The sequence below is a fragment of the Podarcis liolepis genome, assembly GCF_965112155.1.
Source record: "Podarcis liolepis genome assembly, chromosome: 2".
Taxonomy (NCBI): Eukaryota; Metazoa; Chordata; class Lepidosauria; order Squamata; family Lacertidae; genus Podarcis; species Podarcis liolepis.
The window spans coordinates 68,951,637-68,978,109 of NC_139555.1; the positions used below are offsets into that span (position 1 = coordinate 68,951,637).

Genomic DNA, 26,473 nt, shown 5'->3' on the forward strand with positions numbered 1-26,473 from the left:
TAAAGCCTTTGAAATTTGACACAGAGGTAGATGTCAATGGAACTACAGCCCAAAGATCACTTTCAATACTTTTGCCCCAATTTTTAGTGCACCGAGTGAGGGGCCCTACCTTGTGCCTACCAATTGCTTCTCCCCCAGCCACAGGCCACTAGGTTAGCCAAGACCAGAGTTGAACTATGGTAGTTACCTGTAACAATATAGTAAAAAGATATCCAGGTATATATATTTAAAGCATAAAACACACTCCAAAACATCTAAGGGAAGAGAGCATCTGTTGGAGAAAAACCATCGGTATGTTCCATTCCACAGAGATGATCATGTAAAGGAAAACGGATAGAAACAGCCCACTCCGTCAAATGGCAGAGTATTGTGCAGCTCTGTAACCTTTTCCATTCAGCTGCCATGCCGTGCTTCAACTTCCACAGTACAGGCCAGCACCGTCCTTGGCACAGGGATCCCCAGCTGCATCTGCCTTCTGCTTTCTCTGGAAAGAGGGTGGCCTGCTTGTGCAGATCAGCAACCCTGGTGATCCAGCCAACTATAGCCTAGCCCAGGTTCCCCTTCATTTTCCAGCCGCCTTATAACTGCTGCAAAGCCCATCACTGCTTGTATCTACAACTGTTCTGTGATGCTGATTGATGCATTTACAGTACTGGAGCAACTGGGCCTGTTTATCACACACGTACACATCTATCAAATTGGCCGGTTAAAAAAAACGCAGCAAATTCCTAAGCCTCCTCAGATGCTTGTTTTTTCTCCCTGTACCAATGCATGTTTCAACTGCTGGAACGTCGCAGAGAAACGTCAACCATTAGAAACTGGTGGTCAGCCCCTGTAGTAGGAGAGGCACCCATGTTTCTTCCCATCTCCTCTAGGAGTTTAGCCTGGAAACAAGTTTGAGTAACTTCAATAAGAAAACAAACCTAGCTGTGTTTCTCAACAACACAGGACCACAATGCGCTTTTATTTACATATACATAGCTTATTAGAAGCCATTTAAATAATAAAGCAAAAAATCAGGTGCAACACCATCAAAACAGCAGAACCAACCACTGCCAGAACAAGGTGTCTTCAGCGTTGGAGAGCCAGTTGTGAAAAAGCAATTCCTGAAGCGCGTCAAGAATTTTAAGTCAGCCTCTGGAAGGGATGGGAGCACAAGGCAGTCAAGGTCTCTGGTCAACAAGACAGCAGAAAATCTCGCAGCGTGTGCCATGTTCTCCCCCCTCCCCCCATTCCAAGGAGAAGTGCCAGCAAGTGATGCTCCACAGGTCCGAAAGGGCAAGACATTCCATACAGCAGCGAAACAGTGTGAACTATCCAAAGACAGCATGAACTGCTATCCCAGGAGGGGAGCACTGCTGCTTTGGCAAAACAAGGAAAGAACTCAGTGATGGCAACAGCTATAAAAGTAGGTGGTAGTGTTCTTTTGGCTCAGATCAACTCCTTTCTCCTCTGAAAGCAGAACATATACAAGGGTTAGGAAAGGGGGGGGGCAGATCTGTAGCAGCAGAATATTTAATGGCTCTGTTAAGAGGATTTCTTTCTCCCAGGGAAAAGTCCTGCCCTGTCCAGATCAAGTTTGCATACAGGGGGTAAAGACCAACACACAACAGATTATCCCCCACTCCCAACCCTCCCATGTTATCAACAATTATTACTATTACTTTTATTAATTAAATGTGTATACAGTCCTTCATCTAAAGAGCCTAGTGTGGTTCACAACAGAAAAATACAAAATATATAATAAAAGCAAACCAATAACCTCCCCCTCCCACATCTAAAAAGCCATGGACCAAATGCCTGGTTGAAATGCCTGGTTTTCACCTTTTGCCTAAAGATATGTAACAAAGGTGCCAGGTGTGCCTTCCTGGGGAGAACGTTCCCCAGATGGAGTCTCCACAGAAAAGGCCCTTTATTGTGTTGCCACCCTAGACCTCTCACAGAGGAGGCACAAATAAGGGCCACAGATGATCGCAGGGCCCAGGCTGGTTCATACGGGGAGAGTCTACAGACTATCGCAACTCCCCCTCCCTGACCCTCAAGTCTGTCCTGATGCCACACCAAGTACCCAGGTGGGCACAGACCAACTCCACCCTGCTCACCCAGCCAGGTCTCAATGATACAGACCAGAACAGCCTCCTCATCCACAATCAGATCATGGATGAGGGAGGTCTTACTCAAGAGCAAACCTGGCATTCAGCAACAGCAGCAGCAGCAAGTCCAAGAGCTGGCTGACAGGACAACTGCAATTCCCCAGGTGGAGGGGGGGGCTGGCACACTGCACAGTCGCTAACTGCCTGTGCTGTGTGCCCCTTACAGTCTGCCCCACCTTCCACACTATACCTCCCCCTACCCTGAACCACTGCAGTTAGGTCCCCCTCCCCTGCTTTCCCCAGCTCCTCTCTTCGCAGAGGCAATAGAGTTCATTTGGAAATGCAGTTCATGGAGTCTCTGCTTTCTACAAATGTAAAAAATTATGGGCATTCTTAAAACACTTTTTTTTCTTACTCAGCGTGTCCCCAAGTGCCACTTTCATGTCCAGGAAATATAATTGCACCAGAGGTTCTATGCATGTTCAGAAGAACATGTGAGCACACACACACAGTGGAAGTATCTTGTTCAGAAACTCACCTGTCATCTCCTGAAAGGCAGTAAGCTGCGCATAATCCTCAGCCACCTTCATGAAGAGCTCATCTGTAAACAAAACACAGCAACACAGGATTGGTGTCTCGCCCACAGCTGGCTTCAGTAGGAACACCTGAACTGACCTGAACTTGGGAGGCAGCAAATGGCCACTGGCTACAAAATTATGACTGAATGATAAAAGGGAACAAAGCTCAGAAATAAGCATCCTGGATATCCTTTGGTAAACACGGTGATACCTTGAGACCTACTGCCCTGCCCCACTTGTCCACTCTCATCAGATTGCAGCCATAATCTTGAACTTATTGGAATTTGGAATTGTGGTGCAGTTCTACCTGGCGAGAAAGCATGGGCAAGGTACTCGGCCTCACCCTTATTTATCAGGAGCCACAGTGACGCCATATGCAAACTGCCCCCAACCAAAAGGAGAACAGCAGTCTTCTCACTCTGGGCGTGACTGTCCAGAGGCATTAGCCACACTTAAGCACCATAAAGCCTTGCAACGCACCCTGGAAGCAATACTCACCCACATTCTGCCCAGTCTTACTGGAGGTTTCAAACAGCTCGGCTTTGATCTCTGAAATGACAGTATGTCAGACGGAAAGTTTTAGTCGTTTTACTCTACAATGGGGACCGCCATTGTAGATGCACCAATGTTAAGAGCTGCTGGTGCACTGAGATTCCCTTTCTCTCCTCCCAACAAGTGAAGAAGAAAAGCCTAACCATCCGCATAGTCCTGCACATCATGGAAGTCAATTCCTCGCCTTCTCCTGTCCTCGTCCAACAAATCACACTTGGTGCCACACAAATAGATCCTGCAGTTCTGCAGAGAAAGAGAACAAGGCAAGTACTTCCATACAAGGTCAGTCTAGCAAGCAGGTATTGCCAAGAATCCATGTAGCCAAACCAACAGGACCCACCCTATTTTTGTGTGACTGTGTTTTTTTTTAATTGTATGTTTTAAAACTGTTTCATACTGTACTTTAAATTGTTGTAACCTGCCCTGGAACCTTAAGGTGAAGGGCAGATAATAATTAAAATGTAGTAGTAGTAACAGTAAAAATTTGACATGCCCAAAATGCAATCCTAAGGTGCACACAATTAACAGAGCTCAGGGAATGGTTACACACAATGCTGTTGCACTGCTAAATCCACCTGGGAGACGGTCTGGAAGCCTCATACTTCTGACCTTCCCAAAAACATGAGATACAAGTCAAGCAATCATGTAACTTATCAACAACTGGCCACCCTACCTCCCTCCATCCCACTGAGGAACTGCCCTCCAGTGTCCCAGTATACAAATTATAGAATGATGCTCCTCTGTAGGACCAATATTCCCTGTGGCTCTCCCAGTGAGGCGAATATTTCTTTTCTCCCTGCCTGGAAATGGAGATCTACTTACCTCCTCAAAGTTCTGCAGTTCATTCACCCAGAATTTTGCTCTCTGGAAACTGCTGCTATCAGTAAGATCTGTGGAAGTGGGGAGGTGTCAAGACTAGATCCCACCCAAAAAGTTCATAAAGCAGATTCACTGACCCCTGTATATATAGGCAGAGTAACTGAGGTACTGAAATGAATAGGTTGGCTAGGAAAGAATTGCTCTCTTTCCCTGAACAGCTCATAATAGAGCCTCTGTCCACGCATCTTGAGTTCTTTTGCGGCACACAACTGAAATGGGTATAATAAGATAAGGTAAAGGGACCCCTGACTGTTAGATCCAGTCGCAGACGACTCTGGGGTTGCGGCGCTCATCTCGCTCTATAGGCTGAGGGAGCTGGGTCATGTGGCCAGCATGACTAAGTCACTTCTGGTGAAGCAGAGCAGCGCACAGAAACACCATTTACCTTCCCACTGGAGCAGTACCTATTTATCTACTTGCACTTCATGCTTTCGAACTGCTAGGTTGGCAGGAGCAGGGACTGAACAACAGGAGCTCACGCCGTTGCAGGGATTCAAACCACCGACCTTCTGATCGGCAAGCCCTAGGCTCTGTGGTTTAACCCACAGCGCCACACACACAAATCCCCTTCCACGAAGAGTTAAAGGAAAGCTAATGGGATATGCCCAGCCTTCTTGACTTAAGAGACCAGGGCTGGAGCAATACATTTTTTTGCCTGAGACAAAGGGCAAAATGGCACCCTCTTTCCATGTACAAAAGTTGACTGGACTGGTAGTTGAATCTCGTCTCAACAGTGGCAAGAGGACAGTGTCATTCTAGCTTAGAGGACACAAGACAGGCCATGTGGCACACACAGCTCTGCCCTCCAACATCTCACTGTGTCTCTCTTACCACCATCAGCCTTCAACTGCCTGAGGCGCCTGTCTCATTTCACCTAACTGTAGAGCCAGTCCTGTTGAGCAGCCATAGTTTGACTGCCTTGGTATGCCAAACCACAGCCTAGTATCACTGGGTAGAGACGTTTTCCCTCCTATTAAGGTAACAGCCATGCAGTTTTGTGTTTAGGCAAAGAAACTCCAGGAAACCTCCAGTGATAGGGAATCTCCCATGGCCAACACAAATCATGTAATTTATCCCAGACTAGTGGTAGACTAACGATTTCAGCAACTCTGCTGCCATCATAATAGCTATTGAGGAGGAGATAGAACTACATGTGCAGCTTTCACAGAGTTGTCCTCTTAAAGACAGGAGCACTATAGAGGCAGCTCCTTGCCTCCCTTCTGGCCTTTACAGGGCACTCTTAAAGTGGCACCATGGAGAGGGAAGAGGGATGGACACAAATGAAGACAGGAACTGGTGTCTGAATGGTGCATGGTAAGTGTTGCCCCTGACAGAAGAAGCAGGCTGCCATGTGGGCTCTATTTGAGGGCATAAAATGCATTTGGCAGGCGCTAGCTCTTTCCACAAACACAAGCACAATGATACAACCCCCAAAGCACCGCGTGAGAATCTCTCACTGCTGCTAGTTCTGAGGCAGAGCAAACTGCCCTCTCTATTGTGGAAGTGAAACTGCTAATAGACACAGCTTAGGAAACAAGAAAAGAGGCAGTAAAGCTGGCAAGTAAAGCAGCGGCTAAGTGACCACATCCTGAGGAATTGGAATTTCCATGGTGTTCTTAACTGGACACCTGCACATCTGCAGAGGAACCAACCCTGTGCAACTAGAGGGCAGTCTGTCACTGTAAGAAAGCGATGACAATGGAGAGATCAAGGGACCCTCAACTAACATCCCAATGGAAGGAGGGCCTGAGTATGTAGCAAACAATAATCCCCAAACAACATCCCAATTATACTCCCTCTGTATTTGTTTGATTCTGTTCCCAAATATTTGCACACAAATCTCCTTCAGAACAATGGATTGGCTAGCACCGCCCTTTCCAAGTTTGTAAGAATGTTCTCCTAGTCCAGAGCTACAAGGGTACCTGAGTTGGCATGCAAGTGAACTCTTACCATAACATACAATGGCAGCTTTTGCCCCACGGTAGTATATCCGGCTCATGGCCTCATAACGCTCTGAGCCAGCTGTATCCTAGAAAAGGGAGAAACAGTAAGATTTTGTACCCAGCAGCTTAGTATCCCAGTGGAATTCAACACAGCACTAAGGAGCCAGTCTGCTTGTCTGTCAAAATGATTTCACTTCCCTGGACAGTGGTACCTCGGTTTTCGAACGTCTCCACTGACGAGCATTTCAGTTTTCGAACGCTATAAACCCGGAGGTAAATGCTTCGGTTTTCGAACACGCCTTGGAAGTCGAACATGCCATGTGGCTTCTGCTGAGTGCAGGATCCTGAGGCCTGGCTGTCGGCTATTGAGTTTTCAGTTTTCAAAAGTTTCAGAACTCAAACAGTCTTCTGGAGCAGATTACGTTTGAAAACTGAGGTACCACTGTATATTGTTCTGGGGATTCACCCAACCCTCCAGAGCAGCTTTAGGGGAAACACACAGCAACGGGGAAAGCCCAACCGCACTAGTGGGAGGCCTTGCGCTGGCGTCTGCTAACAGAACTGGGCAGTGAAATCCAGCCCCTAGAGCCTGGCATATAGCCCTCTTTCAATTAAACCCAAAACAGGCTGATCAAAGTGAAGGAACGAAAAGAAATACTGTCAGCGTGTGAAGTAAATAGAACGTTTGCCGGGCAGCTCAAAAGAAATAAAAGAATAAATACAATGATTCAGCTACAAGTGCGAAATAATTAAATAGCAGCATTAAACACACAGAGAGAAAACCAGTGTACAACAATAAACACCTGACATTACGAGCCGGGATTTGAAGACCACAAATTGTTTCAAAGGCCCGACTAAATAGAGATGTCTTCACCTCGTGCCAGAAAGGTGCCAAGCAAGCATCTCTGGGGAGGCCACAGTTGGGGTGCCACCACCGAGAAAGCTCTAAAGTTCCCAAACGGTGCCCCACAAACCTAACTCGGGTGGTCTGTAGCATGTCTGTGAACAACAGGAGCAGTGGCTACTCTGGGACAGACCAGAAGCGACAGGCAGGAGGAAGTGACTTGAAAGGAGTGAAGACCAGGAGCCAGAAACATATTGTCTTTTATTGTATTACCATTTGTATTACAATTGGAATTGATATTGTATTACGAAAATCATGTAGCATCTAGCATAGTGCATTACAACAGAAAGAAAATTAGTTAAGTAGTGCACCAAGACCCTTAGCAATTTTCAAGTTGTTCATGGGGGAAATGTTTGGGAACCACTGTTCTAGAAGCCTCCTCACACTTGTCCCCCCTCCCCTGTAAAACCAAAGCATGTTCGACAGTGGAGTTTGCTGCCAAGGAGTGTGGTGGAGTCTCCTTCTTTGGAGGTCTTTAAGCAGAGGCTTGACAACCATATGTCAGGAGTGCTCTGATGGTGTTTCCTGCTTGGCAGGGGGTTGGACTTGATGGCCCTTGTGGTCTTTTCCAACTCTATGATTCTATGATTCATGTCCCATTAGTTCTCTGGTACTTTATGTTTGCCACACACAGCCAGTGTCATTCCCATCTTAAGACTTACCCAGATTCCCAAGGTTACGGTCCGACCTCCCACTGGCATCACTTTGGCTACAAACGCAGCACCTATTGTCTAAAATAAGAAGAATACATATGAATGCAGCTGCACCACCTCATCAGCTCTTGGAAAGTAGCCACTAGTGGCAAACAAGTATTTCTTCCAGACGTCCAAACCAGGAAGTTTTTACAAATAGGAAAAGAATTGCTGCACCCCCCCCCCCACTCCTTTTTAGGCTGTCAGAGCATCACAAACAAATGACTAACACAAGTACATACTGACAGACAAGCTAGTAAATATTTCTGTGGATTAGTGACATCAGTGAATCTCTTTGCAAGGCTACCTTTAATAGAGGCTACCTTTAACAGATAGCAGATACTAGCAGTTTCTTTCTTTTTCCTAGCCAACATGGCCCCTTCTGATATGGCACGTTGTCTTACGGGCCTTCTTAGTTTCACTTTCTTTTAGGCTTCAAAGTTCCTTTGTGGTTACAAACCGCTCACCAAATGTCCATTTCACAACATACAAGATTCACTGATAAAGATTTAAGAAGTGGAGGGGTGGGAGCGGAAGAGGACTACAGATTGCTCAACCCAGTTGCCACTTGAAAGGCTCTCCACATCTGCCCCCCAAAGGACACACTCACGTTCTGGTAAGGTCCCACAAGGAAGCGGTTGTGAACGTATCGCTCCACCAAGCTGGTCTTGCCCACGTACTCTTTGCCCAGCATCACAACTTTGGCATCCACACGCTGCCCGCTCATCCTCTTGCCCTGGCAGCCGTGTGTTCCCCTCCAGGTGGTCCAGAGGGATCCCCAACGCCCCCACCTGAGTCGGCTGGCGCAGCCTAAGACAGATGCAGCTCAGGTGGAGAGGCTCACCTGCAGTAAGCAGAGGAGGAAGTACATCAAGTGACTCAGGAGCAGCACCTCCCCATTCCCACGTCACCTCGAAAGCTAAGAGGGCTCCAGTAGGCATAAGCCAGAAGGCCTGGCACTGCCTGGAATGCAGGTGTGCCCTGCATCCTCCACAGCAGTTGCATGAAGCTACAGTGGTACCTCGGGTTACATACGCTTCAGGTTACATACGCTTCAGGTTACATACGCTTCAGGTTACATATGCTTCAGGTTACACACTCCGCTAACTGAGAAATAGTGCTTCAGGTTAAGAACTTTACTTCAGGATAAGAACAGAAATCGGGCTCTGGCGGCTGGCAGCAGCAGGAGGCCCCATTAGCTAAAGTGGTGCTTCAGGTTAAGAACAGACCTCCAGAACGAATTAAGTACTTAACCCGAGGTACCACTATACTGGCAGGCAGTAGCAGCACTTCAAAAAAATGCGGAGAGGGAGGCAAAAAGGGCAATACTATTCACAACGACAACAAGAAACGTATTTCTCCAGCGCTACACATTTCTGCGGCAGCTGCCCACCGGGGTGCTGCCCTACGCTCTAAGGGGCTGGACTAGATGATCCTCGGGGTCCCCTCCGACTCTACCATTCCGCGATTCTACGCTGCTCTGTCCCCAGGGGAGGGGCGCATGGGCTTCCCTTGGCCTCCACGAACTCCCCCCATGTGGGCGCACAGGGGCTGAGGGACTGGCCCCAGGTCTGGCAGGACCCTGGATCCGATGACGCGGCAAGGGTGATCCTAACAGGAGGCTCCCCGGAGGCTTCGGGACAGCGCTCAGCGCCCAGCCCCGGTTGCCCGGGCGGCAGGGACTGGCGGCTTCTGCAGGGCCGGGCTGGGTAGGGAGAGGGCGGCGGCGCTCACCCCGGTCTCATGGCGCTGGAGCCGGTCGCCGCTGGCGGAGGCGGGAGGGAGTCGGGACGCGGCGGCGGCGGGGGAACGAGCCGTCGACGGACCAGATCCCAGCCAGCGCTGCTGCTGCGGCGGAGCAGCCCGCGGAAGGGGGCGGGGCTTCGCGGCGGGGCCGGAAGCGCGCGGCCGCGGCGGGGCGGGGCTTGAGTCCCCCAGTGCACGAGGAGGGAGGAAGCAGGAGGCTGGCGGAGCTGAGGCGGCGGAAGCGCCTGGGCTGCTCGTCGCGGAAGTCGCTGCCGCTGCCCTGCCCTCGCATGGCGGCCGCTGGGCGCCGCTGGCCGCGATCTTCGGGACTGGCCGTGACGCCGGAGAGAGGCCTCGGCGAGCGAGAGGCCCGGGAGGCGTAAGGCGGGCCAGGCCGCCGGGCGACCGCCGCCGTTTCCTCTCCGTCTCCTGCAGGATCGGTGACCGCGGAGGTGATGGGGAAATACTTCCTGACCCTGAGCGTCCTCAAGGGGCCCTGGGACCAAGTCTTCGCCGCCTTCTGGCAGCGCTATCCGAACCCCTACAGGTGAGCGCGGGCCGTGGGGTCTCCTCTCTCCCTCCCCCTCCCCAGTAGGAAGTGAAAAGGGCTGGGCTGGGGGGGGGCGCACAGTGTTTTCCTCGTAGGAGATGCCGGGCGACAGCCTGACTGAGCGATACTTTCTCCCTCCCGTGATCCCTGCTCCCGTCATTGGCTCCGGAGCAAGCCCCATACATTTCGGGTGGCCCCGCACTCGGGGCAGATGCGGCATTCCCAGCCCGAGCCTGTTCACGTACATACAGGCTGCTCGGTTGGCTGAGGCTTGCCGCTAGGGGAGCGCGCGTCGGGGTGCTCGCAGCCCCGACTTGGTGGGCTCAACCTGGCGATCTGTGCTGCCCCCAGCGGCGGTCTCAAGACGGGGTAATGCAGTGGGGGAAAGTCTGGCGGGAGACGTACGTGCTGGTGAAGCAGTTGCCTTTCTTCTCTGCCTTGGCCAAGGCCGCTGCATGAACCTTTCACCTAGTGCGCCGGGAGAGGCTTTGTGGCCATCAGGGTGTAATCTTTGATAGCCTCTTCTTTGAGGCTAAGCCGTCGGAGCTTACTGTTTACCGATCATTTGGATTGTGGGAGGTGGGGCAGGGCAGGGATTTCTATAAACAGGAGTAATTAAGATCAAAAAGATTTGCTAGATGATAGATTAGCATAGGCAGATATGCTGGAGGTATATCTGTGTGTAGAAAATATCGAAGTTTGCTCTGGAAGAGCCATTTTCAAATGCCACAGGCAACCTTTTCTCTTTGCCTGCTGCCTTGACTCTTGAGGAAACCATCCTCTTAACCAGGCTTCCTCAAACTCGGCCCTCCAGATGGTTTTGGCCTACAACTCCCATGATCCCCAGCTAGCAGGACCAGTGGTCAGGGATGATGGGAATTGTAGTCTCAAAACATCTGGAGGGCCAAGTTTGAGCTCTTAACACTGCTGTAAAAGTGCACATGCACAGATTTGTGTTTTCATTAGGGATCAGTTGATTAAAACCAACGACTAGCTTCTGGTGGTGATTGACTCGCCTGTAAACGGGACCTCAGGTAATCCTTTTTTTCTTTGCAGAGTGACTTGAGCTCAAGCTGAGCTACAAAGGAAGATCCCAGCCAATCTAAGCAGGGCTTGAAGTCAGCACTGATTAGCTGAGTGGCACTGTCATTAAGCCTCAATTTTGGCTAGGGTCAGCTACACTTGGGAGCTCTGCAGCTCCCTAAGCAACATGTTAACATCGTACATGCCATCTAGTGGAGGTGGCTTGGGAAAAACAGCTAAACTGGGGCCTAAGTGGGACAGAGGGAAGCAGTCCAGCTAGGAATGGCATTCCGCTCTGCTGAGTGACTGGATAGGAGGCAATGTACTCTTGTCACATGATTATACACATAGGAAAGCTTAGAACAGCCTTCCCCCAATCTGGTGCCCTCTGGGACTACCAACTCCTATCAGCCCCAACCAACATGGACATCAGCCAGGGACGATCAGAGTTGTACTCCAAAAAAACAACTGGAGGGAACCAGTTGAGGAAGCACAGCTTAAAATGAATTTGTCAGACGCTCTTCTCTCCTCCCCAGCAAACATGTCCTGACAGAAGACATTTTACACCGAGAGGTGACAGAAGACCAGAAGCTGCTTTCCAGGCGGCTCCTCACCAAGACCAACAGGATGCCTCGCTGGGCAGAGCGCTTCTTTCCATCCAATGTCGCCCACTCTGTCTACATCCTCGAAGATTCCATTGTGGACCCACAGAACCGAACCATGACCACATTCACCTGGAACATTAATCATGCACGTCTTATGGTGAGCAGGCTTTGAGCAGGGCTAGCAGCATAAACTCCTACTGTGTTTCATCCTATGGGGGGAGTTGATGGTCATTTTGTTCTGCCATCTCTTGTGCCTTGCAGGTGGTGGAGGAGCGGTGTGTTTACAGAGAGAACCCTGAAAACAGCGGCTGGACAGAAGTCCAGCGGGAAGCTTGGGTTTCCTCCACTCTGTTTGGTGTCTCGCGTGCTGTCCAGGTGAGTGGTCAGTGACCCGTGTCTCTTGATATACTTCAGCTGCAAAGAGGCAGTCTTAGAAGAGCTCAACATGACGGGTACCTTTGGATAGTTTTGTAACTGGGAACTAGGGCTGGGCGATATCAGCTTTTCAACACTGCAGTGTATCACCAGCCAAACATCACAGTTTGGTGATATACCGCAGTGTCGAAAAAACAAGATGCATTGGCCTCTGCCCACGAGACACAAGGTGAAACTGCCCCTGCTCTTGGCTCAGGCGCAGCATTGGGGCTCCTTTGACCGCTTGCTGCAGGGAGGAACTCAGGAGTGGTGGCAGTTTCACCAGTGAAAACTGACATCACGGCCTGTTCCTCATATAGCTCCTGGCCGATATATTAATATATCACCCAGGTCTACTAGGAACATAGCTGATGAGCCAGGCAGATTCCTCTGAGTTCAGGTTGTGTAAATGAGTGGACTCCGGCGGTGGCATTCATTATTCTTTTCTCTGCTCACTCCCCCTGTATTCTTGTTTTAGGAGTTTGGCTTGGCCAGGTTCAAAAGCAATGTGACCAAGAGTACCAAAGGGTTTGAGTACGTGCTGGCCAAAATGCAAGGTGAGTACTGTGGTGGTAAAGGAAAGCGTCTGAGAATATGCCACGAGCAAACAGTGGGATGGAGTTCCTAAGCCTCCAGCATTGTTAGCACATTCAGGTTATAAAAAGCACAGCTCCCCTTTACCAGTGCCAAGATTTCCCCCCTTTAGTTTACTGCACCCATGAAAGCATGTAAATTTTGTTGGGAGAGGAGCAAATTTGCTGCATCAACCAGACCTTAGGCTAGCACCGAATAGGGTAGAGCTTGTTCCATTTTCTGCAGGAAGTTCCAAGAGAGTTTTGGGTTGCTAATTTCACCAGTCCTGCTCCAGAGTAGTTTCAGCATTCAAAACCAAGGAGTGGGGTGAAGACAGAAAATGCAGCTTTAGAATGTCTGGAGCTACCTTTTGGGGGGCAGGCGTCTTCTGTGCTTGTTCTAGGTAAACCTGTAGACTTCAGACTTTTAGCTAGTGGCAATATGGACTATTGAGAAAACAGCAGGAGAGTTCCCCTTTGGCTCCCCGTTTCTCTTCCAATTGGTGTTTCTCGTGAACATTAAGGCTAGATAAAATAACACTTCCTTAACTATGTGGAAGGAGATGCCCACTGTAGAGAGTGATACCTAAACAAACAGAGGCAGCAAACTAAAACCCTTACATTGATTTTTTGTTCAGACCTTCAGGCAGTTCAGTGGACATACTTAAGAGCTTTTGGCTTTATTACAGGTGAAGCACCATCCAAAACCTTGGTGGAAACTGCAAAGGAGGCAACCGAGAAGGCCAAGGAGACTGCCTTGGCAGCAACTGAGAAAGCAAAGGACTTGGCTAGCAAGGCAGCTACTAAAAAGAAGCAGCAATATGTTTGAAAAAAACTCAGTTTTCCTGCTGTGGGGAATAGAATGCAACAAAATAATACTGGAAGGCTTACCTGTCCGTAACTAAGCGTCTCTTCCCTTGGGAAGCATGTCTCTAGCTTTTGTGTTTTTTTAAAATTGAAACTATACAAATCTGACAATCATCTTCTTTCTAAAAGGTGTAATTATCATTAAAAGAATAGACTTCAAGTTAATCCAGTGCCAGGGCCTGTTCCTCAGGTGGGCACCAATTTTCAAAGCTGTGACTAAGCCAATAGAAGTCTTCCTGTTTACATTTACCTTCTATGCAACTTGGAGGTCTCTGTATATTAAGATGTGGGTGTGGGTGGTTGCTGGTTAGCAAGTATGCTATAAACAGCCTCACCCATGTTTTGCATTCTTAGGAGAAAACCAGATGAATAGGATGCAAGAAATTAAAAACCTTTACTAGAATACTGCTGAGTACATAAGCGGATGGGTCACAAAACGGAAGCAATGTTTGTTTCGGGGAAAATCAGATACTTCAATTGGGTGGAATGTGCCATGGAATGAGAGCCCACTAGGCATTGTCCTAGCTGTTCCCAGCTCCCCTTGACGCAACCCATTCCATGTTGAGGAATTGGAGATAAGAGCAACCTGGTTTTGCTAGCTTGTTCATCCTGCATTCCTGGAACTAAGTGCATCTCTGCTATAAAGTTGGAATGATTCAGTATGTCATGGTCTACTGTTGCCCTTGTTGAGACTTGCTTCCAGTCCTTAACAGGCCAAGCCTACCTCCTCTTTCTGACTGGAAGAGACGCACAAGCTTTCACAGTGGGTGGGGCACAGAAAACCATATAGCTACCCCATGCACAGCGTAATCTGTCTGGTACACATTAAGTGCTGTGGGGATCTCACCCTTCTTTCAGCCCTGCCCCATAATTGAGTAATCCAAGTCTTTTATCCAAGTCTCTAGAAAATGTTCCGGCTTAGTCTAGCAGAAAGGTAGAGGTACAACGTGGGTAGCACTGTCCTTTGCACCATGCAGAGTTTTGTCCAGAGCCAAATTCCATTCATGAAATCCTGGCTTTGCTGCTGGAAATCCATCTGGGTGAGAGCTGCCCTTATAACTAGGCTTCTGTCCATCATAACCAAAAGTTGCTGGCACTGGAATAACTGTGTTCCTGCCCAGTGCTGAAGGCAGCCACAACATCCTCTTCAACGCTGCTGAATGCCAGACCTTCCACGTCCACTTCTGCATCTTCTGTAGCAGAAAAAAAAATACATCAGAGTTCTTTACCCATACAGGATCTAGTATCTTTTACAGACACTCCAGAAGGTCACTAGAGGCACAGGAACTGGGACACCTCCAGATGCTGCTGAACTGCAACCCCTGTCATCCTTGGTCATCCTTGCAGAGGGCTGATAGGAGTTGTAGTCTGACAACATTTGGAGCTGTCACAGGTTCCCCACCCCTGCCTTCCACAACCTGGTACTCTCCATGTTTTGGACTATAGCTCCCATCAACCTGAGCCAGCACAAAATGTCTGGAAGGCACCAGGTTGAGGAAGGCTGTAGTAGGAAATGTCCAGTGTACCCTGCTCTTACACTTATGCCTTCAATAGAACACATCCAGCTTATGGGGACCGCAGCACAGCCCATCCAATTCTACGGCAACACCCACCTGAATCTGAGCGTTCGGAGGAGAACCGAGAAGAGTCCAGGCTATCGGTTCGCAGCCTCTCCACGCTGGAATGAGCCAGCAACTCTTCCAGCCGCTGGTGCAGGTTCTGCTGCTCACAGCGTAGCCTCTCCTTCAGTTGCTGTGCTCTCTGCTCCTGCTCTTCCAGCTTCTGGAAGGGGAAAAGGGGTCAAGGACAATATCCAATAACTATAGCAAATGCTTCAGCTCCTTCCAGGTTTACCAGCTTTTGTGAGTTTTTGGGAAGCAACACTGCACTTCCATCACAGCTGTTCAGGAGGACTTTGATGTCTGGCTTGTAAATTCCCTGGAAACATTTGGGTGGCCACAGCTGCTGGCAAGATGAGAGATCACACGGGTATGATCCAGCAGGGCCAAATGAAGCACCCAATGTGAATTAGTTCGTATGCGGTAAAATAAAAAGGTACACCCCTTAGCAACGCAACACACTGCTAAAATAAGAGGTTTAGTCACACTCATGTGGTTTTTCACCCCTCTGGAGGTTGGAAGCTGTTTGATCCATTTCCAGCCCTACTCAGTAAATCTGTTGGATCCTGCTCATACACCTTCTGTCTCATGTGTTCCAAGTTTAAAGTACAAGGCTGGCAAGGCAACCTTGAAAGACAGCCAGTAAGCAGGGTGGTTTGTCGCTTACCTTAATATGCAGCCTGGCTCTGTGCAAAAGACTAAGGGTTGTATAACGAGAGCACTCCGTGTTCATGGGGACCTGTTGCTTTAGCTGATCCAAACAATGACGCAGCTGAGCCCTCCTGCCAGAGAAAAAGATATCACAATGTGGGTTCAATGCATGAGACAGCACGGGAGCTCGCCGTGTCTCTGGGTAAGGCCTTGAGGCAACTTCCAGGCCCTTACAAAATTGGAAAATGTGTGCCTAAGTCTCCTCTAGCTAGAGAGCTATAGTCATCCATGTAGGCCAGGTCTCAGACTTCATTGTAATTAATTAACTTTATGTACAGAGGGGGAAACGGAACCAGATCTCATCATCTGCCGCAACTCTTACATGCCTGTGTTCCTGAATCCAAGCAAGCTGATATGGGTAGATGGATAAAGGTAGCAGATAAATACAAATTGGGATGGTTATAATAAGTAGCTTGAGCAGAATTACAGACACCCAGACCCAACCAACATGGCTTTCTTCCTATCTCTCATTGTACAGGAATCGTGGTAGAGTGATCCATGGCTACTGCACGCAGGATCTTAACAGTTGGAAAGCCCTACCATAAGAACACAGAACTAAAAACTGGCCCAAACGAGTTGTATCAGAAGATCCATAACACGATCTTCATCTAGTTATCAGAAGTGTGTGTGTGTGTGTGTGTTTGCGTGTATATAAGATCAAAGTGATTTGTGTGTAGAGGCAGTTAACTCCTTCAGACGTCTTTTAACTTCTTTTAAAAAACACAGGAGTTCCAATCATGGCTTTCCTGACACCTCATCTATTTACTGTAGGTATTGAGTTTTATGGTCTAAGTTGAACATCTTGTGATCCTCTACCCCAATGGAAACCACATGTGAGCATTTTAAATTAAACCAGGAACTCAAAAAAAGGCATTTTGGCAAGATATGATATACAGGGATTGACAATTTTGCAAGGTTAATCAGGAGTGACAAATTTATCACTTGGCACCTTCATTGCAGGAGGTGACAGGATTTCAATGCTGGAGAGTCAAGACCAGGGGTCAGCAAACTTTTTCAGCAGGGGGCCGATCCAATGTCCCTCAAACCTTGTTGGGGGCCGGACTTTTTTTTTTTTAAATGAACGAATTCTTATGCCCCACAAATAACCTAGAGATGCATTTTAAATAAAAGCACACATTCTACTCTTGTAAAAACACACTGATTCCCGGACTCTCTGCGGACCAGATTTAGAAGGTGATTGGGCTAGATCCAGCCCCCGGGCCTTAGTTTGCCTACTCATGGTCAAGACACTTTATTTACTTAGCTGTGGTAAGTACATGTTAACTTTATCACCATTTGATTGGAAAGTATGTATAGTCCTCCAAATATTTCACATACTTCTTCACTTACATCTCCCTCCATGGACATTCTCCTATGTGCATCTCCATTTAAAAATAAAATCCTATTGAAAACTAGTGGTCAACAGCGTGCTAACTCCTTATACAAAAATTCGGTGTACATCTCCTAAGTTTGGCAAGGTAGAAGTGGCCTGGGGCAGCCTTCTTACTCAGCTGTAAAATGCTTTTGCTACTTCATGAATTCCATCTCTCTACTTAGACAGGAAGTGCTCTTATAAAGAGGAGCTGGTATGTTCAGTGCTGTCAACTCCCACTTCTTACTGAACATGATAAATGAGAAATTACCCCTCTTCTCCCTGCAACCCCAGCCCTTCCTATATGAAAATTTACCTGTGCTTCTCCAGCTCATTGTGCACAGTTCTGAAACGAAAGAAGAATAGGAAATAAGATTAATGGATCACATTTAGATTTGTAGAAAAATGATAACTGGTTTTGTTCACATTGTCCACCGAGACAGCAAGTTCTCATTCAATCCCAGTAAAATCCTACCTTCCCAAAGCTCAATGTCTACTATCCACATAGCGAATATGAAGGACAGGAGAGGAAGAAGATCCATTTCATTCTCTAAAGTAGTTTATGAAGAAGCCCAGTAACTGGCACTGGACTGGACCAGTCAAGGTCCTGTTTGCTACATCATCAGAAACCCACACATCCAAGGGCCCAGGAAACATGTAATAAATAGCACAAATCCCTAAGTCTGGGGTGGCAGGTACAAGCTTGAGGTAATGTAAAACTAAATGCCTATTTGAGAAGAGTCAGATTTCACAGAGAAAATGACAAGTGCAACAGCACACTGCAAGAGGTGGGTGTAACTATTTCTGCAGTAAGAAAGCCGAGAGGTGGTACATAGCTCAGGGATGGAGCATATGGTTTGCATGTAGAAGGTTCCAGTTTCAATCCTTAACATCTCTAGGTAGGGCTACAAAAGACCACTGCCAGCCAGTATAGACCAGGCAGGCAATGTTGTGCTCTCAAAATGTTGTTGGATGGCAACATAGCTGCATGGCTAATTTGCAAGGATGATGGGAGATGCAGTCCGACATCACATTGGCTACGCCTGGCATATAGACAGCAATAGAGCTAGGTGGACTAATGCTCTGACTCAGGATAAGGCCGTTTCCTATGTTCTCATGCTTGTAGTTGCGTGACAGTGGCACAACTGGTTTTAAAGAACCAGATGTCAGGAATAGTCATAACTGCTAACCTCTATGCCAGGAATGCAGCTCCTCGGAGCTTGCACAATGTCACAGGAAATATGCAACCATCAATTAAAGCATTTTGTTTCCTGCAATTAGGACTTCTGTCTCCTATTGGATAGTAACGCAGTAGAGTATAGGAACCTTGGGGTCCATGTATTGAAATGTGAGCCTTGCTCCAGTGGAAAATGTAAAAGCAAAACAAAATACCTAGTCCAATTCCTGAGCAAGGTAAAACCAATGAAAGAGGAGGTTTTGATTTTCTTAAACCACAAAGCCAAAAACTGATGTCCAGGAGAGAGAAACAACTCCGCTGGTGGCTACGGCTTGTATCCAACTAATTTAATTCAGAGTAGACACACTGAAATGTTCCACTGCAGTTCCAATGGCAATAGTAGAACAAAACCCGGACTCTTACCTGAGGTTTTGCAGGGCATTCCGAGGCTTGGACCTCTTCCGGGGCTGCAACGAGTCTTTCCCGGAGTAAGGGGACAGCGAAGCGTAGCCATGTTCGGCTTCTGCGAGACAAAATCCGAGTCTCGGAACGATTTCCCCTCCGCACCATTTAATAACCCCCAGCCCACTTCTTTTCTAAGGAAATAACCCACCACCCCAGTCCTCCGCCCCACTCCCACGGAGGACAGCCGGTCCTGCCTGCCTCCGATCGAGGAGCCACAGTATGGCCCTCATACCCCGCATAGCCAAGCCACCGCCCCCGACCCTGAGATAGGCAGGTGGTACCTCTCTCCCTGCGCTCCAGGTACTCCGCCGCTTGCAGCAGCACCTGAATGTTGCTGGCCATGAGCTCCATGACAACAGACTCGGACCGAGCGAAGACTTTGTTACACCGTAACCGACCCACTGCCTTCGGCTCCGGCTCCGCCCCTTCGAACGCTCCGAGGTTCTAACCCCGCCTTTTCGAACCCTGGCGGCAGCCGCGGCAGGCCTCGGAACCGGCTCCAGTTTTGGCGCGGGCCACAAGCTTCGCTCCAGGAGCCCAGAGCTGCTTCTTGAACTGCCCGGAACTTCCAAGACCCGCGACCCTCTGAAGCTCCGCGAGCCCACCCAGCTGACTTGTTTTGAATCTCACCCTGCGGCGGACGTGGCCTGGGAAACTAGCGCTCTCATTGGCTGAAAGGCTTGACCAGGCGTGGCTACGTCACTGCAGTTTCAAAACAAATTCGGGCGGGAAAAGGACGGGGCTTCAAATTTGAATTGGAGGCGGGGCCATCGCTCTCCAGCGGGAATACAGTACTGTATATTGACGTGAGGGATTTTTTAAAATAAGGCTTCTAGGAGGAGGTCAGGCTTTTAACACCTCAGAATTCAGAGTAGTTCCTTCGTTCGACAATTTAGACTAGAACCCCTCGGTTCATGTGTCGCTCAGTAGTAGAGGAGGTGCTTTGCATGCAGAAGGTCTCAGGTGCAATCTCCAGGTAGGACTAGCAAAGACTCCTTGTTGCAGAGAGTAGCTCATAGCTGTCAACTTTCAGATTTGAAAATAAGGGATCAGCAGCATAACTGTCAACTTTCGGATTTGAAAATAAGGGATCAGCAGCCTCACCTGTCCCAGAGACAGTCTATGGGATATCTAACAATCTGGGATAGCAGCGGGAAACGGCGCTGAAATAAGGGAATTTCCCTCAAAAAAAGGGAAGGTTGACAGCTATGGAGTAGCTGCCAGTCAGTGGGCAACACTGAGGCAGATGGCCCATCCAGTGCCCTCCCTTGGGGCAGCTTCCTATATGCATGGATGGGAAAGGTGCAAGAGAATTTAAGGCCTCCTCTTGTCACCACAACTCATGTGGTTGGGGAGGGTAAGAAGAGTGCTCTGTGAGAGAAGCAACCTGGGCTCACTATTATAGTGCAACAAGATAATTTCTCATAGGGAAAACCAAATTTACCTGTCACATACTGCTGTTATTTAATACAATAGTTTACATGAACATGCATAATTTAAAGTAAGTGTGTGTGTGTTTAACTTGCATATCCTGACTGATTTCCAGTCACATAAGGTAGTCATATTTTCCTTATAGAGTTGGGCTTGTGAATGTATACGCTTCACCACATCCACACGGTTATAATTTTGACAGACACGGTGGGGAAGCTCCTCAAACATAGACGTCTACTGTGTCTCATCTGCAGTTTATATGGAAACATTCGGGTCTGGGTTAGGTGTGACCGACAGGGCCATTTACCCAAGGAAATCCAAACCTACCATGGTGTCAAACAAGGCTGTGTCCTTGCGCCTACTTTATTCAACTTCTATATTAACTCCTTAATAGGAAACATGGAGAAAAAAAATGCCCACCCCCCTAAATTGGCTACTACACCCCTCCCAGTTCTCTTATATGCGGATGATGCAGTTCTAATTTCCTTCTCCTGTGTATACCTAAGAAAACTTCTAAGATCTCTCACTGTTTATTGTAATGCCTAACAATTAACAATAGCAAATCCAAAGTTATGGTGTTCTCTAAAAAAAGAATGAGACACAAATGGAGAATTGACAATCGACCTATTGAACAGGTATCATCTTTTAAATACCTGGGTATAACCTTCCAGGAAAAGGGCTCGTGGCATTATCAGGTTAATAATACTATTGCAAATGCCCAAAGATCTACCAAAGGTTTTTCTATGGAAAAGGGGGCCTCCCAGGTCTTTGCTGCAAAAATATTAACACAACTGACATGGTGGGGTTGATTCATGGGTAGCTGCAGGGAAACATTGCAGTAATGGAAAAGGAGAAATGGAAACACAATTATATCCTCTGCTATTTTGCAGAGTAAAACAGAAGGCCTGTAATCCTATTGGTGCCGGCTGCAAGTAAGCCCTGCCAAGTTCAAAAGGGCTTTTTCCTAGGCAGGGGTGTACAGAACTGTAGGTCTACCATATACCTTAAGTTATGCCAAGGCCTAATCCTCTGCTGCCCTCACCCTCACTGATGGAAACTGTTGTCAGCCCTGTTCCTACACTACCTCCTAAAGCAAATGTGAGAGGAAGCTGACAATTGCATTATAATGAAAATTCATAATAAATCTTACTAGTGGAGCTGGCTATGCTTTTAAAATAGTCACCACTCCAAATGCAGCTGGGGAGATGGTCATATGAAGGACAGAGGGAAGTTCTGCACTGGGTTTCTGGGATGAAAATCAAGGGGTTTGGTAGAGGCGGAATTACAGCCAAAGTGTTGGCAGCATTAATTGCTGAAGGTGGACACCCATGTGAAAGGCTGAATGAACAAATGAATCCCTGTAAACACTTTCAATGTAACCTACCATTCCATTTACAGTGACACCTCTGGATGCGAACGGGGTCCGTTCCGAGCCCCATTCGCATCCTGAAGCGAATGCAACCTGCGTCTGCGCATGCGTGTGAAATCATTTTGAGCGTCTGCACATGCGCGAGCCGCAAAACCCGGAAGTAACGCGTTCTGTTACTTCCGGGTCCCCGTGGAGCGTAACCTGAAAATGCTCAACCTGAAGCATATTTAACCCGATGTATGACTGTATATCAAAGAGGTTATCTGATGCTGGAAGGCAGGTGATGTAGCTCATCAAACCTGCACAGAGAGGAGTGGGGATGGCCGGAGTGTGAGCTGAAGGAGGGGGGGAAACTACACACACACACACACACACACACACACACACACGGAAGGTTTAGAATTTGTATTTGCATTTTCCTGGGGAAAGAAGTATAGCAGCAGATTCTGCCTCTCAGTATCCAACAGTTAATTCAGCAAAAGTGTTTATTTTTTAGCCCAGAGAAGACAAATTGGCAACAGTAACAGATAGCATTTATTCAAGTATTCAGGAGAAGAACCAGCTCTGCCTGGTTTCAAAAAGGAGCTATAAATCTCCTGGAGAAGCTTCAAAAGCGTCTTCCACACAACAGTGTGGCAGGAGAGTTTTACAAGAAAATACATTGCATATGAAGACTGTTGAAGCCCTTAGCTGTATCAGAAGCTGGTGGGCAAAACGTCATGGCTATCCTCCACAAGGTTGCTGCTGAACTAGAGATCCTGCCTTTCAGTTCCAGTGAAAGGCTCCATAAAGCCCTTATTGCACATACACCCAAATCTTGTAATGCAACCTCAGAGATTTGTCAAAAATAAATCCACAGGACTGGTGACTATCATGGGGCTCTCCCAAAAGCCAGGCAACCAGCACCAGGCAATCCCTCCATGGGCCACAATTTACTCTAAGGAAAGATTAATGGGGGGAAAGATGCTTTTACTGTCATTTACAAGAGCTTGCCGAAACATCTTCTGCAGCAAGCTCTAGCTCCAGCCCAAGGAATCCCACTGGGAGTTATTTATATTAAACAGCAAAGTGTGGTTGTGCCCACAGTCCTTTGCTGACAGTACAGGCTGTTGCCACTTCCAAAGTCTTTGGTGTCTCCACAGGCACAGAAGGTGTTTGAGGCAGCTCCAATCAACTGGTATTTTTGCTAGTGGAAGGCAAGTGGGTGGTGTAGCAGTGTGTACAAATGCGGACTGGCTTCAGCTGCTTGAAGTGGGGCAGAGGTGCCAAGTGTGACGAGCAGCGAGAGCAGAAGATCTGGGGAGGAAATAAGATTGTGCGTCAAATAGAGCTGAGGGCCATGTGGTACTGCAAGCCCCACTTCACATGGAAGAGATGTGGTTGCTCTAATCCTTTGGCCAAGAAACAATAAAAAACATGATTGACCCAACAGAGGTCCCAACAGGGCCTTGGATTGCAGGCTTGTTCAATTACTGCAACCTCTCCCCATTCCTCCCATCTGGAGAGGCCATCCTTTCAGGGACAACCTTTACTCACAATATTTCTTTTAAGGCATCTTTCCAGGGGAGAATGTAAGCCAGTCTTGCCCAACCAGGGACCCCCTATATGCTTTAAACTACAACTTCCCTCATTCCTGACTACTGGGCCATGCTGTCTGGGGCTTATGGGGTTGCAGCCCAAAAGATATGGAGGACACCAAGCCCAAGCCCTGGCCCATGACAAGATACGCTATAGTTAAAGTGTTCACAGGCATGGTCTGCCTGGTGCTTTTGCAGCTGCTGCTGCTTCCACTAGAATGAAAGTCCCAGGAGGTCCTTATTTAGCCCCATCGCCTACCTTGCCACAACTTCGGCAGTGGTGCCGTCGGCGAAGAAAGGTGAAAGGCACACGGCAAGCCATGCAGTGGCTGCAAGTGCTGTCTGGCACCCAGTCTGGTGGTGCTAAGGCATCTGGAAAAGAAAAGAAGGGGAGTTGGGGACATGGCCACATGTCTTCTAAAGTCTGTCAGAGCCATAAAACTTCCCCCAGCTAAAATGTGTTAAGAGAACTCCAATTACAGAGAGATATATGTTTATTCAGTGACAAAGCAGAAAGTAGTTCACAAGGAGTCATGAGTTATCTCCCCAGGCACAAAGCCTCAGGAAAAGCCATGGGGCTCTAGAGTGGGGCACGGTTTGGACAACACAGCCCCTAAAATGTAAGGCAAGAGGGGGACTGTGCAGGATCTTTTGCTTACTGCAAATCAAAGAGCAAAATTCCTTTTGTCAGCAAGGCCAGCCCAGGGTCCCTGCCTGTGCATAATAAATCCTTGAACATGGGATAAACCTTTCTTGAAGGCTTGGCAGAGTGAGAGAGAGAAGCTCAGACCAAATTCCCCAGGACAATAGAGATGCTCAGGAAGAGGCCTGTTTCACATTCTGGGCTCTCACCTTCTCTCCCAGTGCCTCCCCGGCTTCTGGAGCAGAGAGCACAGTCTGCCAGCTGAGAAGCTGTTGGTAGCACATGGACCTCCACCTCTGAAAAGGAAAAAAGAAAAGCTATAAGCATGCAAGTTGCTACTGCTCCAGGGAAAAGGCATCTGTGCTAGGGCAAAGATACAACTGGCATAGACACCTCAGCTGTATGTTCCCATAAATGTTCCATTCATTAGCCTTAAAAAAGGGGTCCAACTACATGTTACGAGGGAGACACATAATCAGACATACCCAACTTTGTTTTAAAGTGGGGAGGGAGAAAGAGGGATGATGATGCCTAAGCACCAGCCACAATGTGGTGCTTGGAGTGTGTGTTTTCTATGCTTATATGAAGAACTAAAAAGTACTCCATGTTCTTCACCTCAATTTGCACCCCCATGCTCACTGGTCTAATGCACAACTGAAAGACGAAGGGGCAGGAACCTGGATTGAGCAAAGTCACACTGCAATTAGCAGCAATCCTTTGAGGAAAGAGAATGTTTTATTGGGCTTAGAACAAGGCAGTGGCGTAGCGTGGGGGGTGCAGGGGGGCCGGCCGCACTGGGCGCAACATCTGGGGGTTAGGGTTAGGGGGCGCAAATCCACGGGTTAGGGGCGCAAATCCACAGGTTAGGGGGCACAAATTACTTGCCTTGCCCCGGGTGCTGACAACCCACGCTACGCCACTGGAGCAAGGGTGTCATTAACAAACTCAGTTCCAGAGACACAGTACCAACATGTAGCTAAAGGAGCCCTGCTCTCATTCTGAGGTCCATTAGCCAACAGAAGTAATTAGCACAAGATAAAATATTCTTTTCAGTTGTGGTGCCGAAAATGAAATTACTTCTCAACAGACATTCATTTGGTTGCCTCTTTGCCCCCAAAGAGGCAACCAAAGAGTGTTCTATTGATTATGGTAGACTTTCCCCCCAGTGCAGCCTCTGATGAAGTTTTTTCTTTGTGGTTGCTGATACGGTTTCCACTACGCAGTTTTTGCTGCTGTTATTATTTTGCTTTTATTTTGTTTGTGAATTCTGTGATTATTTTTTTGTAAGCCACCTCAAGTCTGATTTTAGGAGAGAGAGATAAGATATGTATGTTGAGATAAATAAATAGAAAATAATGAAACAGCCCCAGAGTCCTTGAAATTTAAGTAGGGTTGATTTAAGTATTACAAACAGCTAGCCCCAATCTGGTGCCTGCTGGTCCAATATGTTTTGGAATACAATTCCCATCTGTGACCATTAGTCATACTAATTTGGAAGACCTTAGGTTGGGGAAGGCTGCATGACAGTATAAATGACTCAGTATGTGTCACTAACATGACTGCCCAGCACTTTTAGTGGAGCAGCATTACATGCCCATGCCATACCTAGCTTCTGCACATGCAAACACTAAGGAAATGCTATGAAACCATGCACGAGTCAAGGAGTGTCACTCACGGCCAGTGTCTGTCACCTCCTGTTCCTCTGCCCGGGATGTCACAATTTTAAATACAGTCTTCAGGATGGCACGCAGATCACTTGCAAAGTTGGTTTGGAGCTGGTCTGCCACTCCTACCCAAACACAACACAGCAATTTGAGTAATATCCATTGCACAATGACACAAGGGCAAGAGATAAACATGTAGATTTTAGCCAACTAACACAAAAGTCCTTCCTTAGAGGGAAACAGTAGTCAACAAGCTTCTAACCAAGCAAGTCTTTCCATCTCAATTCTGAACCAACGGGATACTATTTTTTCACTACTCTCTTCTGCCGAAGAGACTAATTCTCAATTTAGGTGCTAAACCTTCAGGATTAAGGCTAGGCAAGAGAGTTCATGCAGTATCTGAACTGAACCAAAACTTACAGTTCAAAATCCTTAGGCAACATGGGGGCAATACTTGCCTGCTTTACAGGCAAGTTCTTGGGCTTCTTAGCTAATGTGTGTGAAGCACTTTCAGCTGAGTCATGCAAAATTTAAGTACTTGCCCCAATGAATATATATTTTATTAAAATGGATGCTATTCCCTAATCATGTAATACAATAGCTGCCATCTTCTGAGCTATTTTTAATGGCATGTAGAACAACTTGTTCTAACTTGCCATCATATCCAGATCGGGATATTACAGCTTGTAGTCACTGTGATGCTTAACTAAGGAGTCGCCAACCTTTTGTGTGCTAGGCGGTACATTTGGAATTTTGAGAATTCTGCCACGAGCAGCGGTCACAAAATGGCTGTTGTGAGCGGAGGGGTATGCCGCAAAATAGCTGTCACAGCTAAAAGATAAGGAGAGGCGGGAGTTCAAAGTGGTGTGGGCAAGCCCCTCCATCAGCCATCCTATCAGTGTCACAGGAGGAAGGCACTTAACATTAGCTACTGCTCGGGCAGAGAAGGTCTTTGCACCTCTCCTCTGTTCAGAACAGATGGGAGTATGGGCCTCCACTGTTGGCTTCCAAGGAAATGTCGGCATGT

The 26,473-nt window shown here is 47.8% G+C and overlaps 4 protein-coding genes across 4 annotated transcripts in view; 1 reads left to right on the forward strand and 3 right to left on the reverse strand.

Annotated features, from left to right (window-relative positions):
- Positions 1-932: 932 nt before the first annotated feature.
- RAB24 (RAB24, member RAS oncogene family) lies at positions 933-9,553 on the reverse strand. Its single transcript, XM_083488550.1, has 9 exons — positions 9,376-9,553; positions 8,252-8,485; positions 7,612-7,680; positions 6,053-6,131; positions 4,046-4,113; positions 3,367-3,466; positions 3,170-3,220; positions 2,632-2,694; positions 933-1,452 (listed from the first exon to the last, which is right to left on the reverse strand). The coding sequence occupies exons 2-9, from the start codon at positions 8,366-8,368 to the stop codon at positions 1,385-1,387; spliced, it is 615 nt and encodes a 204-aa protein (XP_083344676.1). The 5' UTR covers positions 8,369-8,485; positions 9,376-9,553; the 3' UTR covers positions 933-1,384.
- On the forward strand, positions 9,554-14,080 carry PRELID1 (PRELI domain containing 1). The gene is made up of 5 exons (XM_083488545.1): positions 9,554-9,934; positions 11,497-11,722; positions 11,827-11,940; positions 12,458-12,536; positions 13,241-14,080. The coding sequence occupies exons 1-5, from the start codon at positions 9,843-9,845 to the stop codon at positions 13,378-13,380; spliced, it is 651 nt and encodes a 216-aa protein (XP_083344671.1). The 5' UTR covers positions 9,554-9,842; the 3' UTR covers positions 13,381-14,080.
- MXD3 (MAX dimerization protein 3) lies at positions 13,794-19,379 on the reverse strand. Its single transcript, XM_083488551.1, has 6 exons — positions 19,044-19,379; positions 18,721-18,820; positions 17,437-17,466; positions 15,705-15,819; positions 15,032-15,200; positions 13,794-14,611 (listed from the first exon to the last, which is right to left on the reverse strand). Exons 1-6 carry the CDS (start codon positions 19,111-19,113, stop codon positions 14,493-14,495), a joined length of 603 nt encoding a protein of 200 aa, XP_083344677.1. The 5' UTR covers positions 19,114-19,379; the 3' UTR covers positions 13,794-14,492.
- A 2,654-nt stretch (positions 19,380-22,033) lies between these two features.
- The window catches only part of ZFYVE28 (zinc finger FYVE-type containing 28), a 28,408-nt gene continuing 23,968 nt past the window's right edge, over positions 22,034-26,473 (reverse strand). The window contains exons 10-13 of the mRNA XM_083488489.1: positions 25,458-25,571; positions 23,992-24,078; positions 23,399-23,511; positions 22,034-22,858 (exon numbers count right to left, since the gene is read on the reverse strand). Of these exons, the coding sequence (XP_083344615.1) occupies positions 22,733-22,858; positions 23,399-23,511; positions 23,992-24,078; positions 25,458-25,571 (440 nt within the window). The 3' untranslated portion in view covers positions 22,034-22,732. The remainder of the gene's footprint in view (positions 22,859-23,398; positions 23,512-23,991; positions 24,079-25,457; positions 25,572-26,473) is intronic.

Bases quoted from the DNA above. Each gene is read 5' to 3' on its own strand.
- RAB24 (XM_083488550.1), bottom strand. From the start codon at position 8,368: ATGAGCGGGCAGCGTGTGGATGCCAAAGTTGTGATGCTGGGCAAAGAG. The intron at 7,681-8,251 runs GTGAGTGTGTCC...TTCTTATTTTAG, and splicing joins TTGTGGGACCTTACCAGAAC to ACAATAGGTGCTGCGTTTGT. The intron at 6,132-7,611 runs GTAAGTCTTAAG...TCCCTTTTCTAG, and splicing joins CCGTAACCTTGGGAATCTGG to GATACAGCTGGCTCAGAGCG.
- MXD3 (XM_083488551.1), bottom strand. From the start codon at position 19,113: ATGGAGCTCATGGCCAGCAACATTCAGGTGCTGCTGCAAGCGGCGGAG. The intron at 18,821-19,043 runs GTACCACCTGCC...TTTGTCTCGCAG, and splicing joins CCTGGAGCGCAGGGAGAGAG to AAGCCGAACATGGCTACGCT. The intron at 15,201-15,704 runs GTAAGCGACAAA...TTCCCCTTCCAG, and splicing joins GAGCCAGGCTGCATATTAAG to AAGCTGGAAGAGCAGGAGCA.
- PRELID1 (XM_083488545.1), top strand. From the start codon at position 9,843: ATGGGGAAATACTTCCTGACCCTGAGCGTCCTCAAGGGGCCCTGGGAC. The intron at 9,935-11,496 runs GTGAGCGCGGGC...TCTCCTCCCCAG, and splicing joins CGCTATCCGAACCCCTACAG to CAAACATGTCCTGACAGAAG. The intron at 12,537-13,240 runs GTGAGTACTGTG...GCTTTATTACAG, and splicing joins CGTGCTGGCCAAAATGCAAG to GTGAAGCACCATCCAAAACC.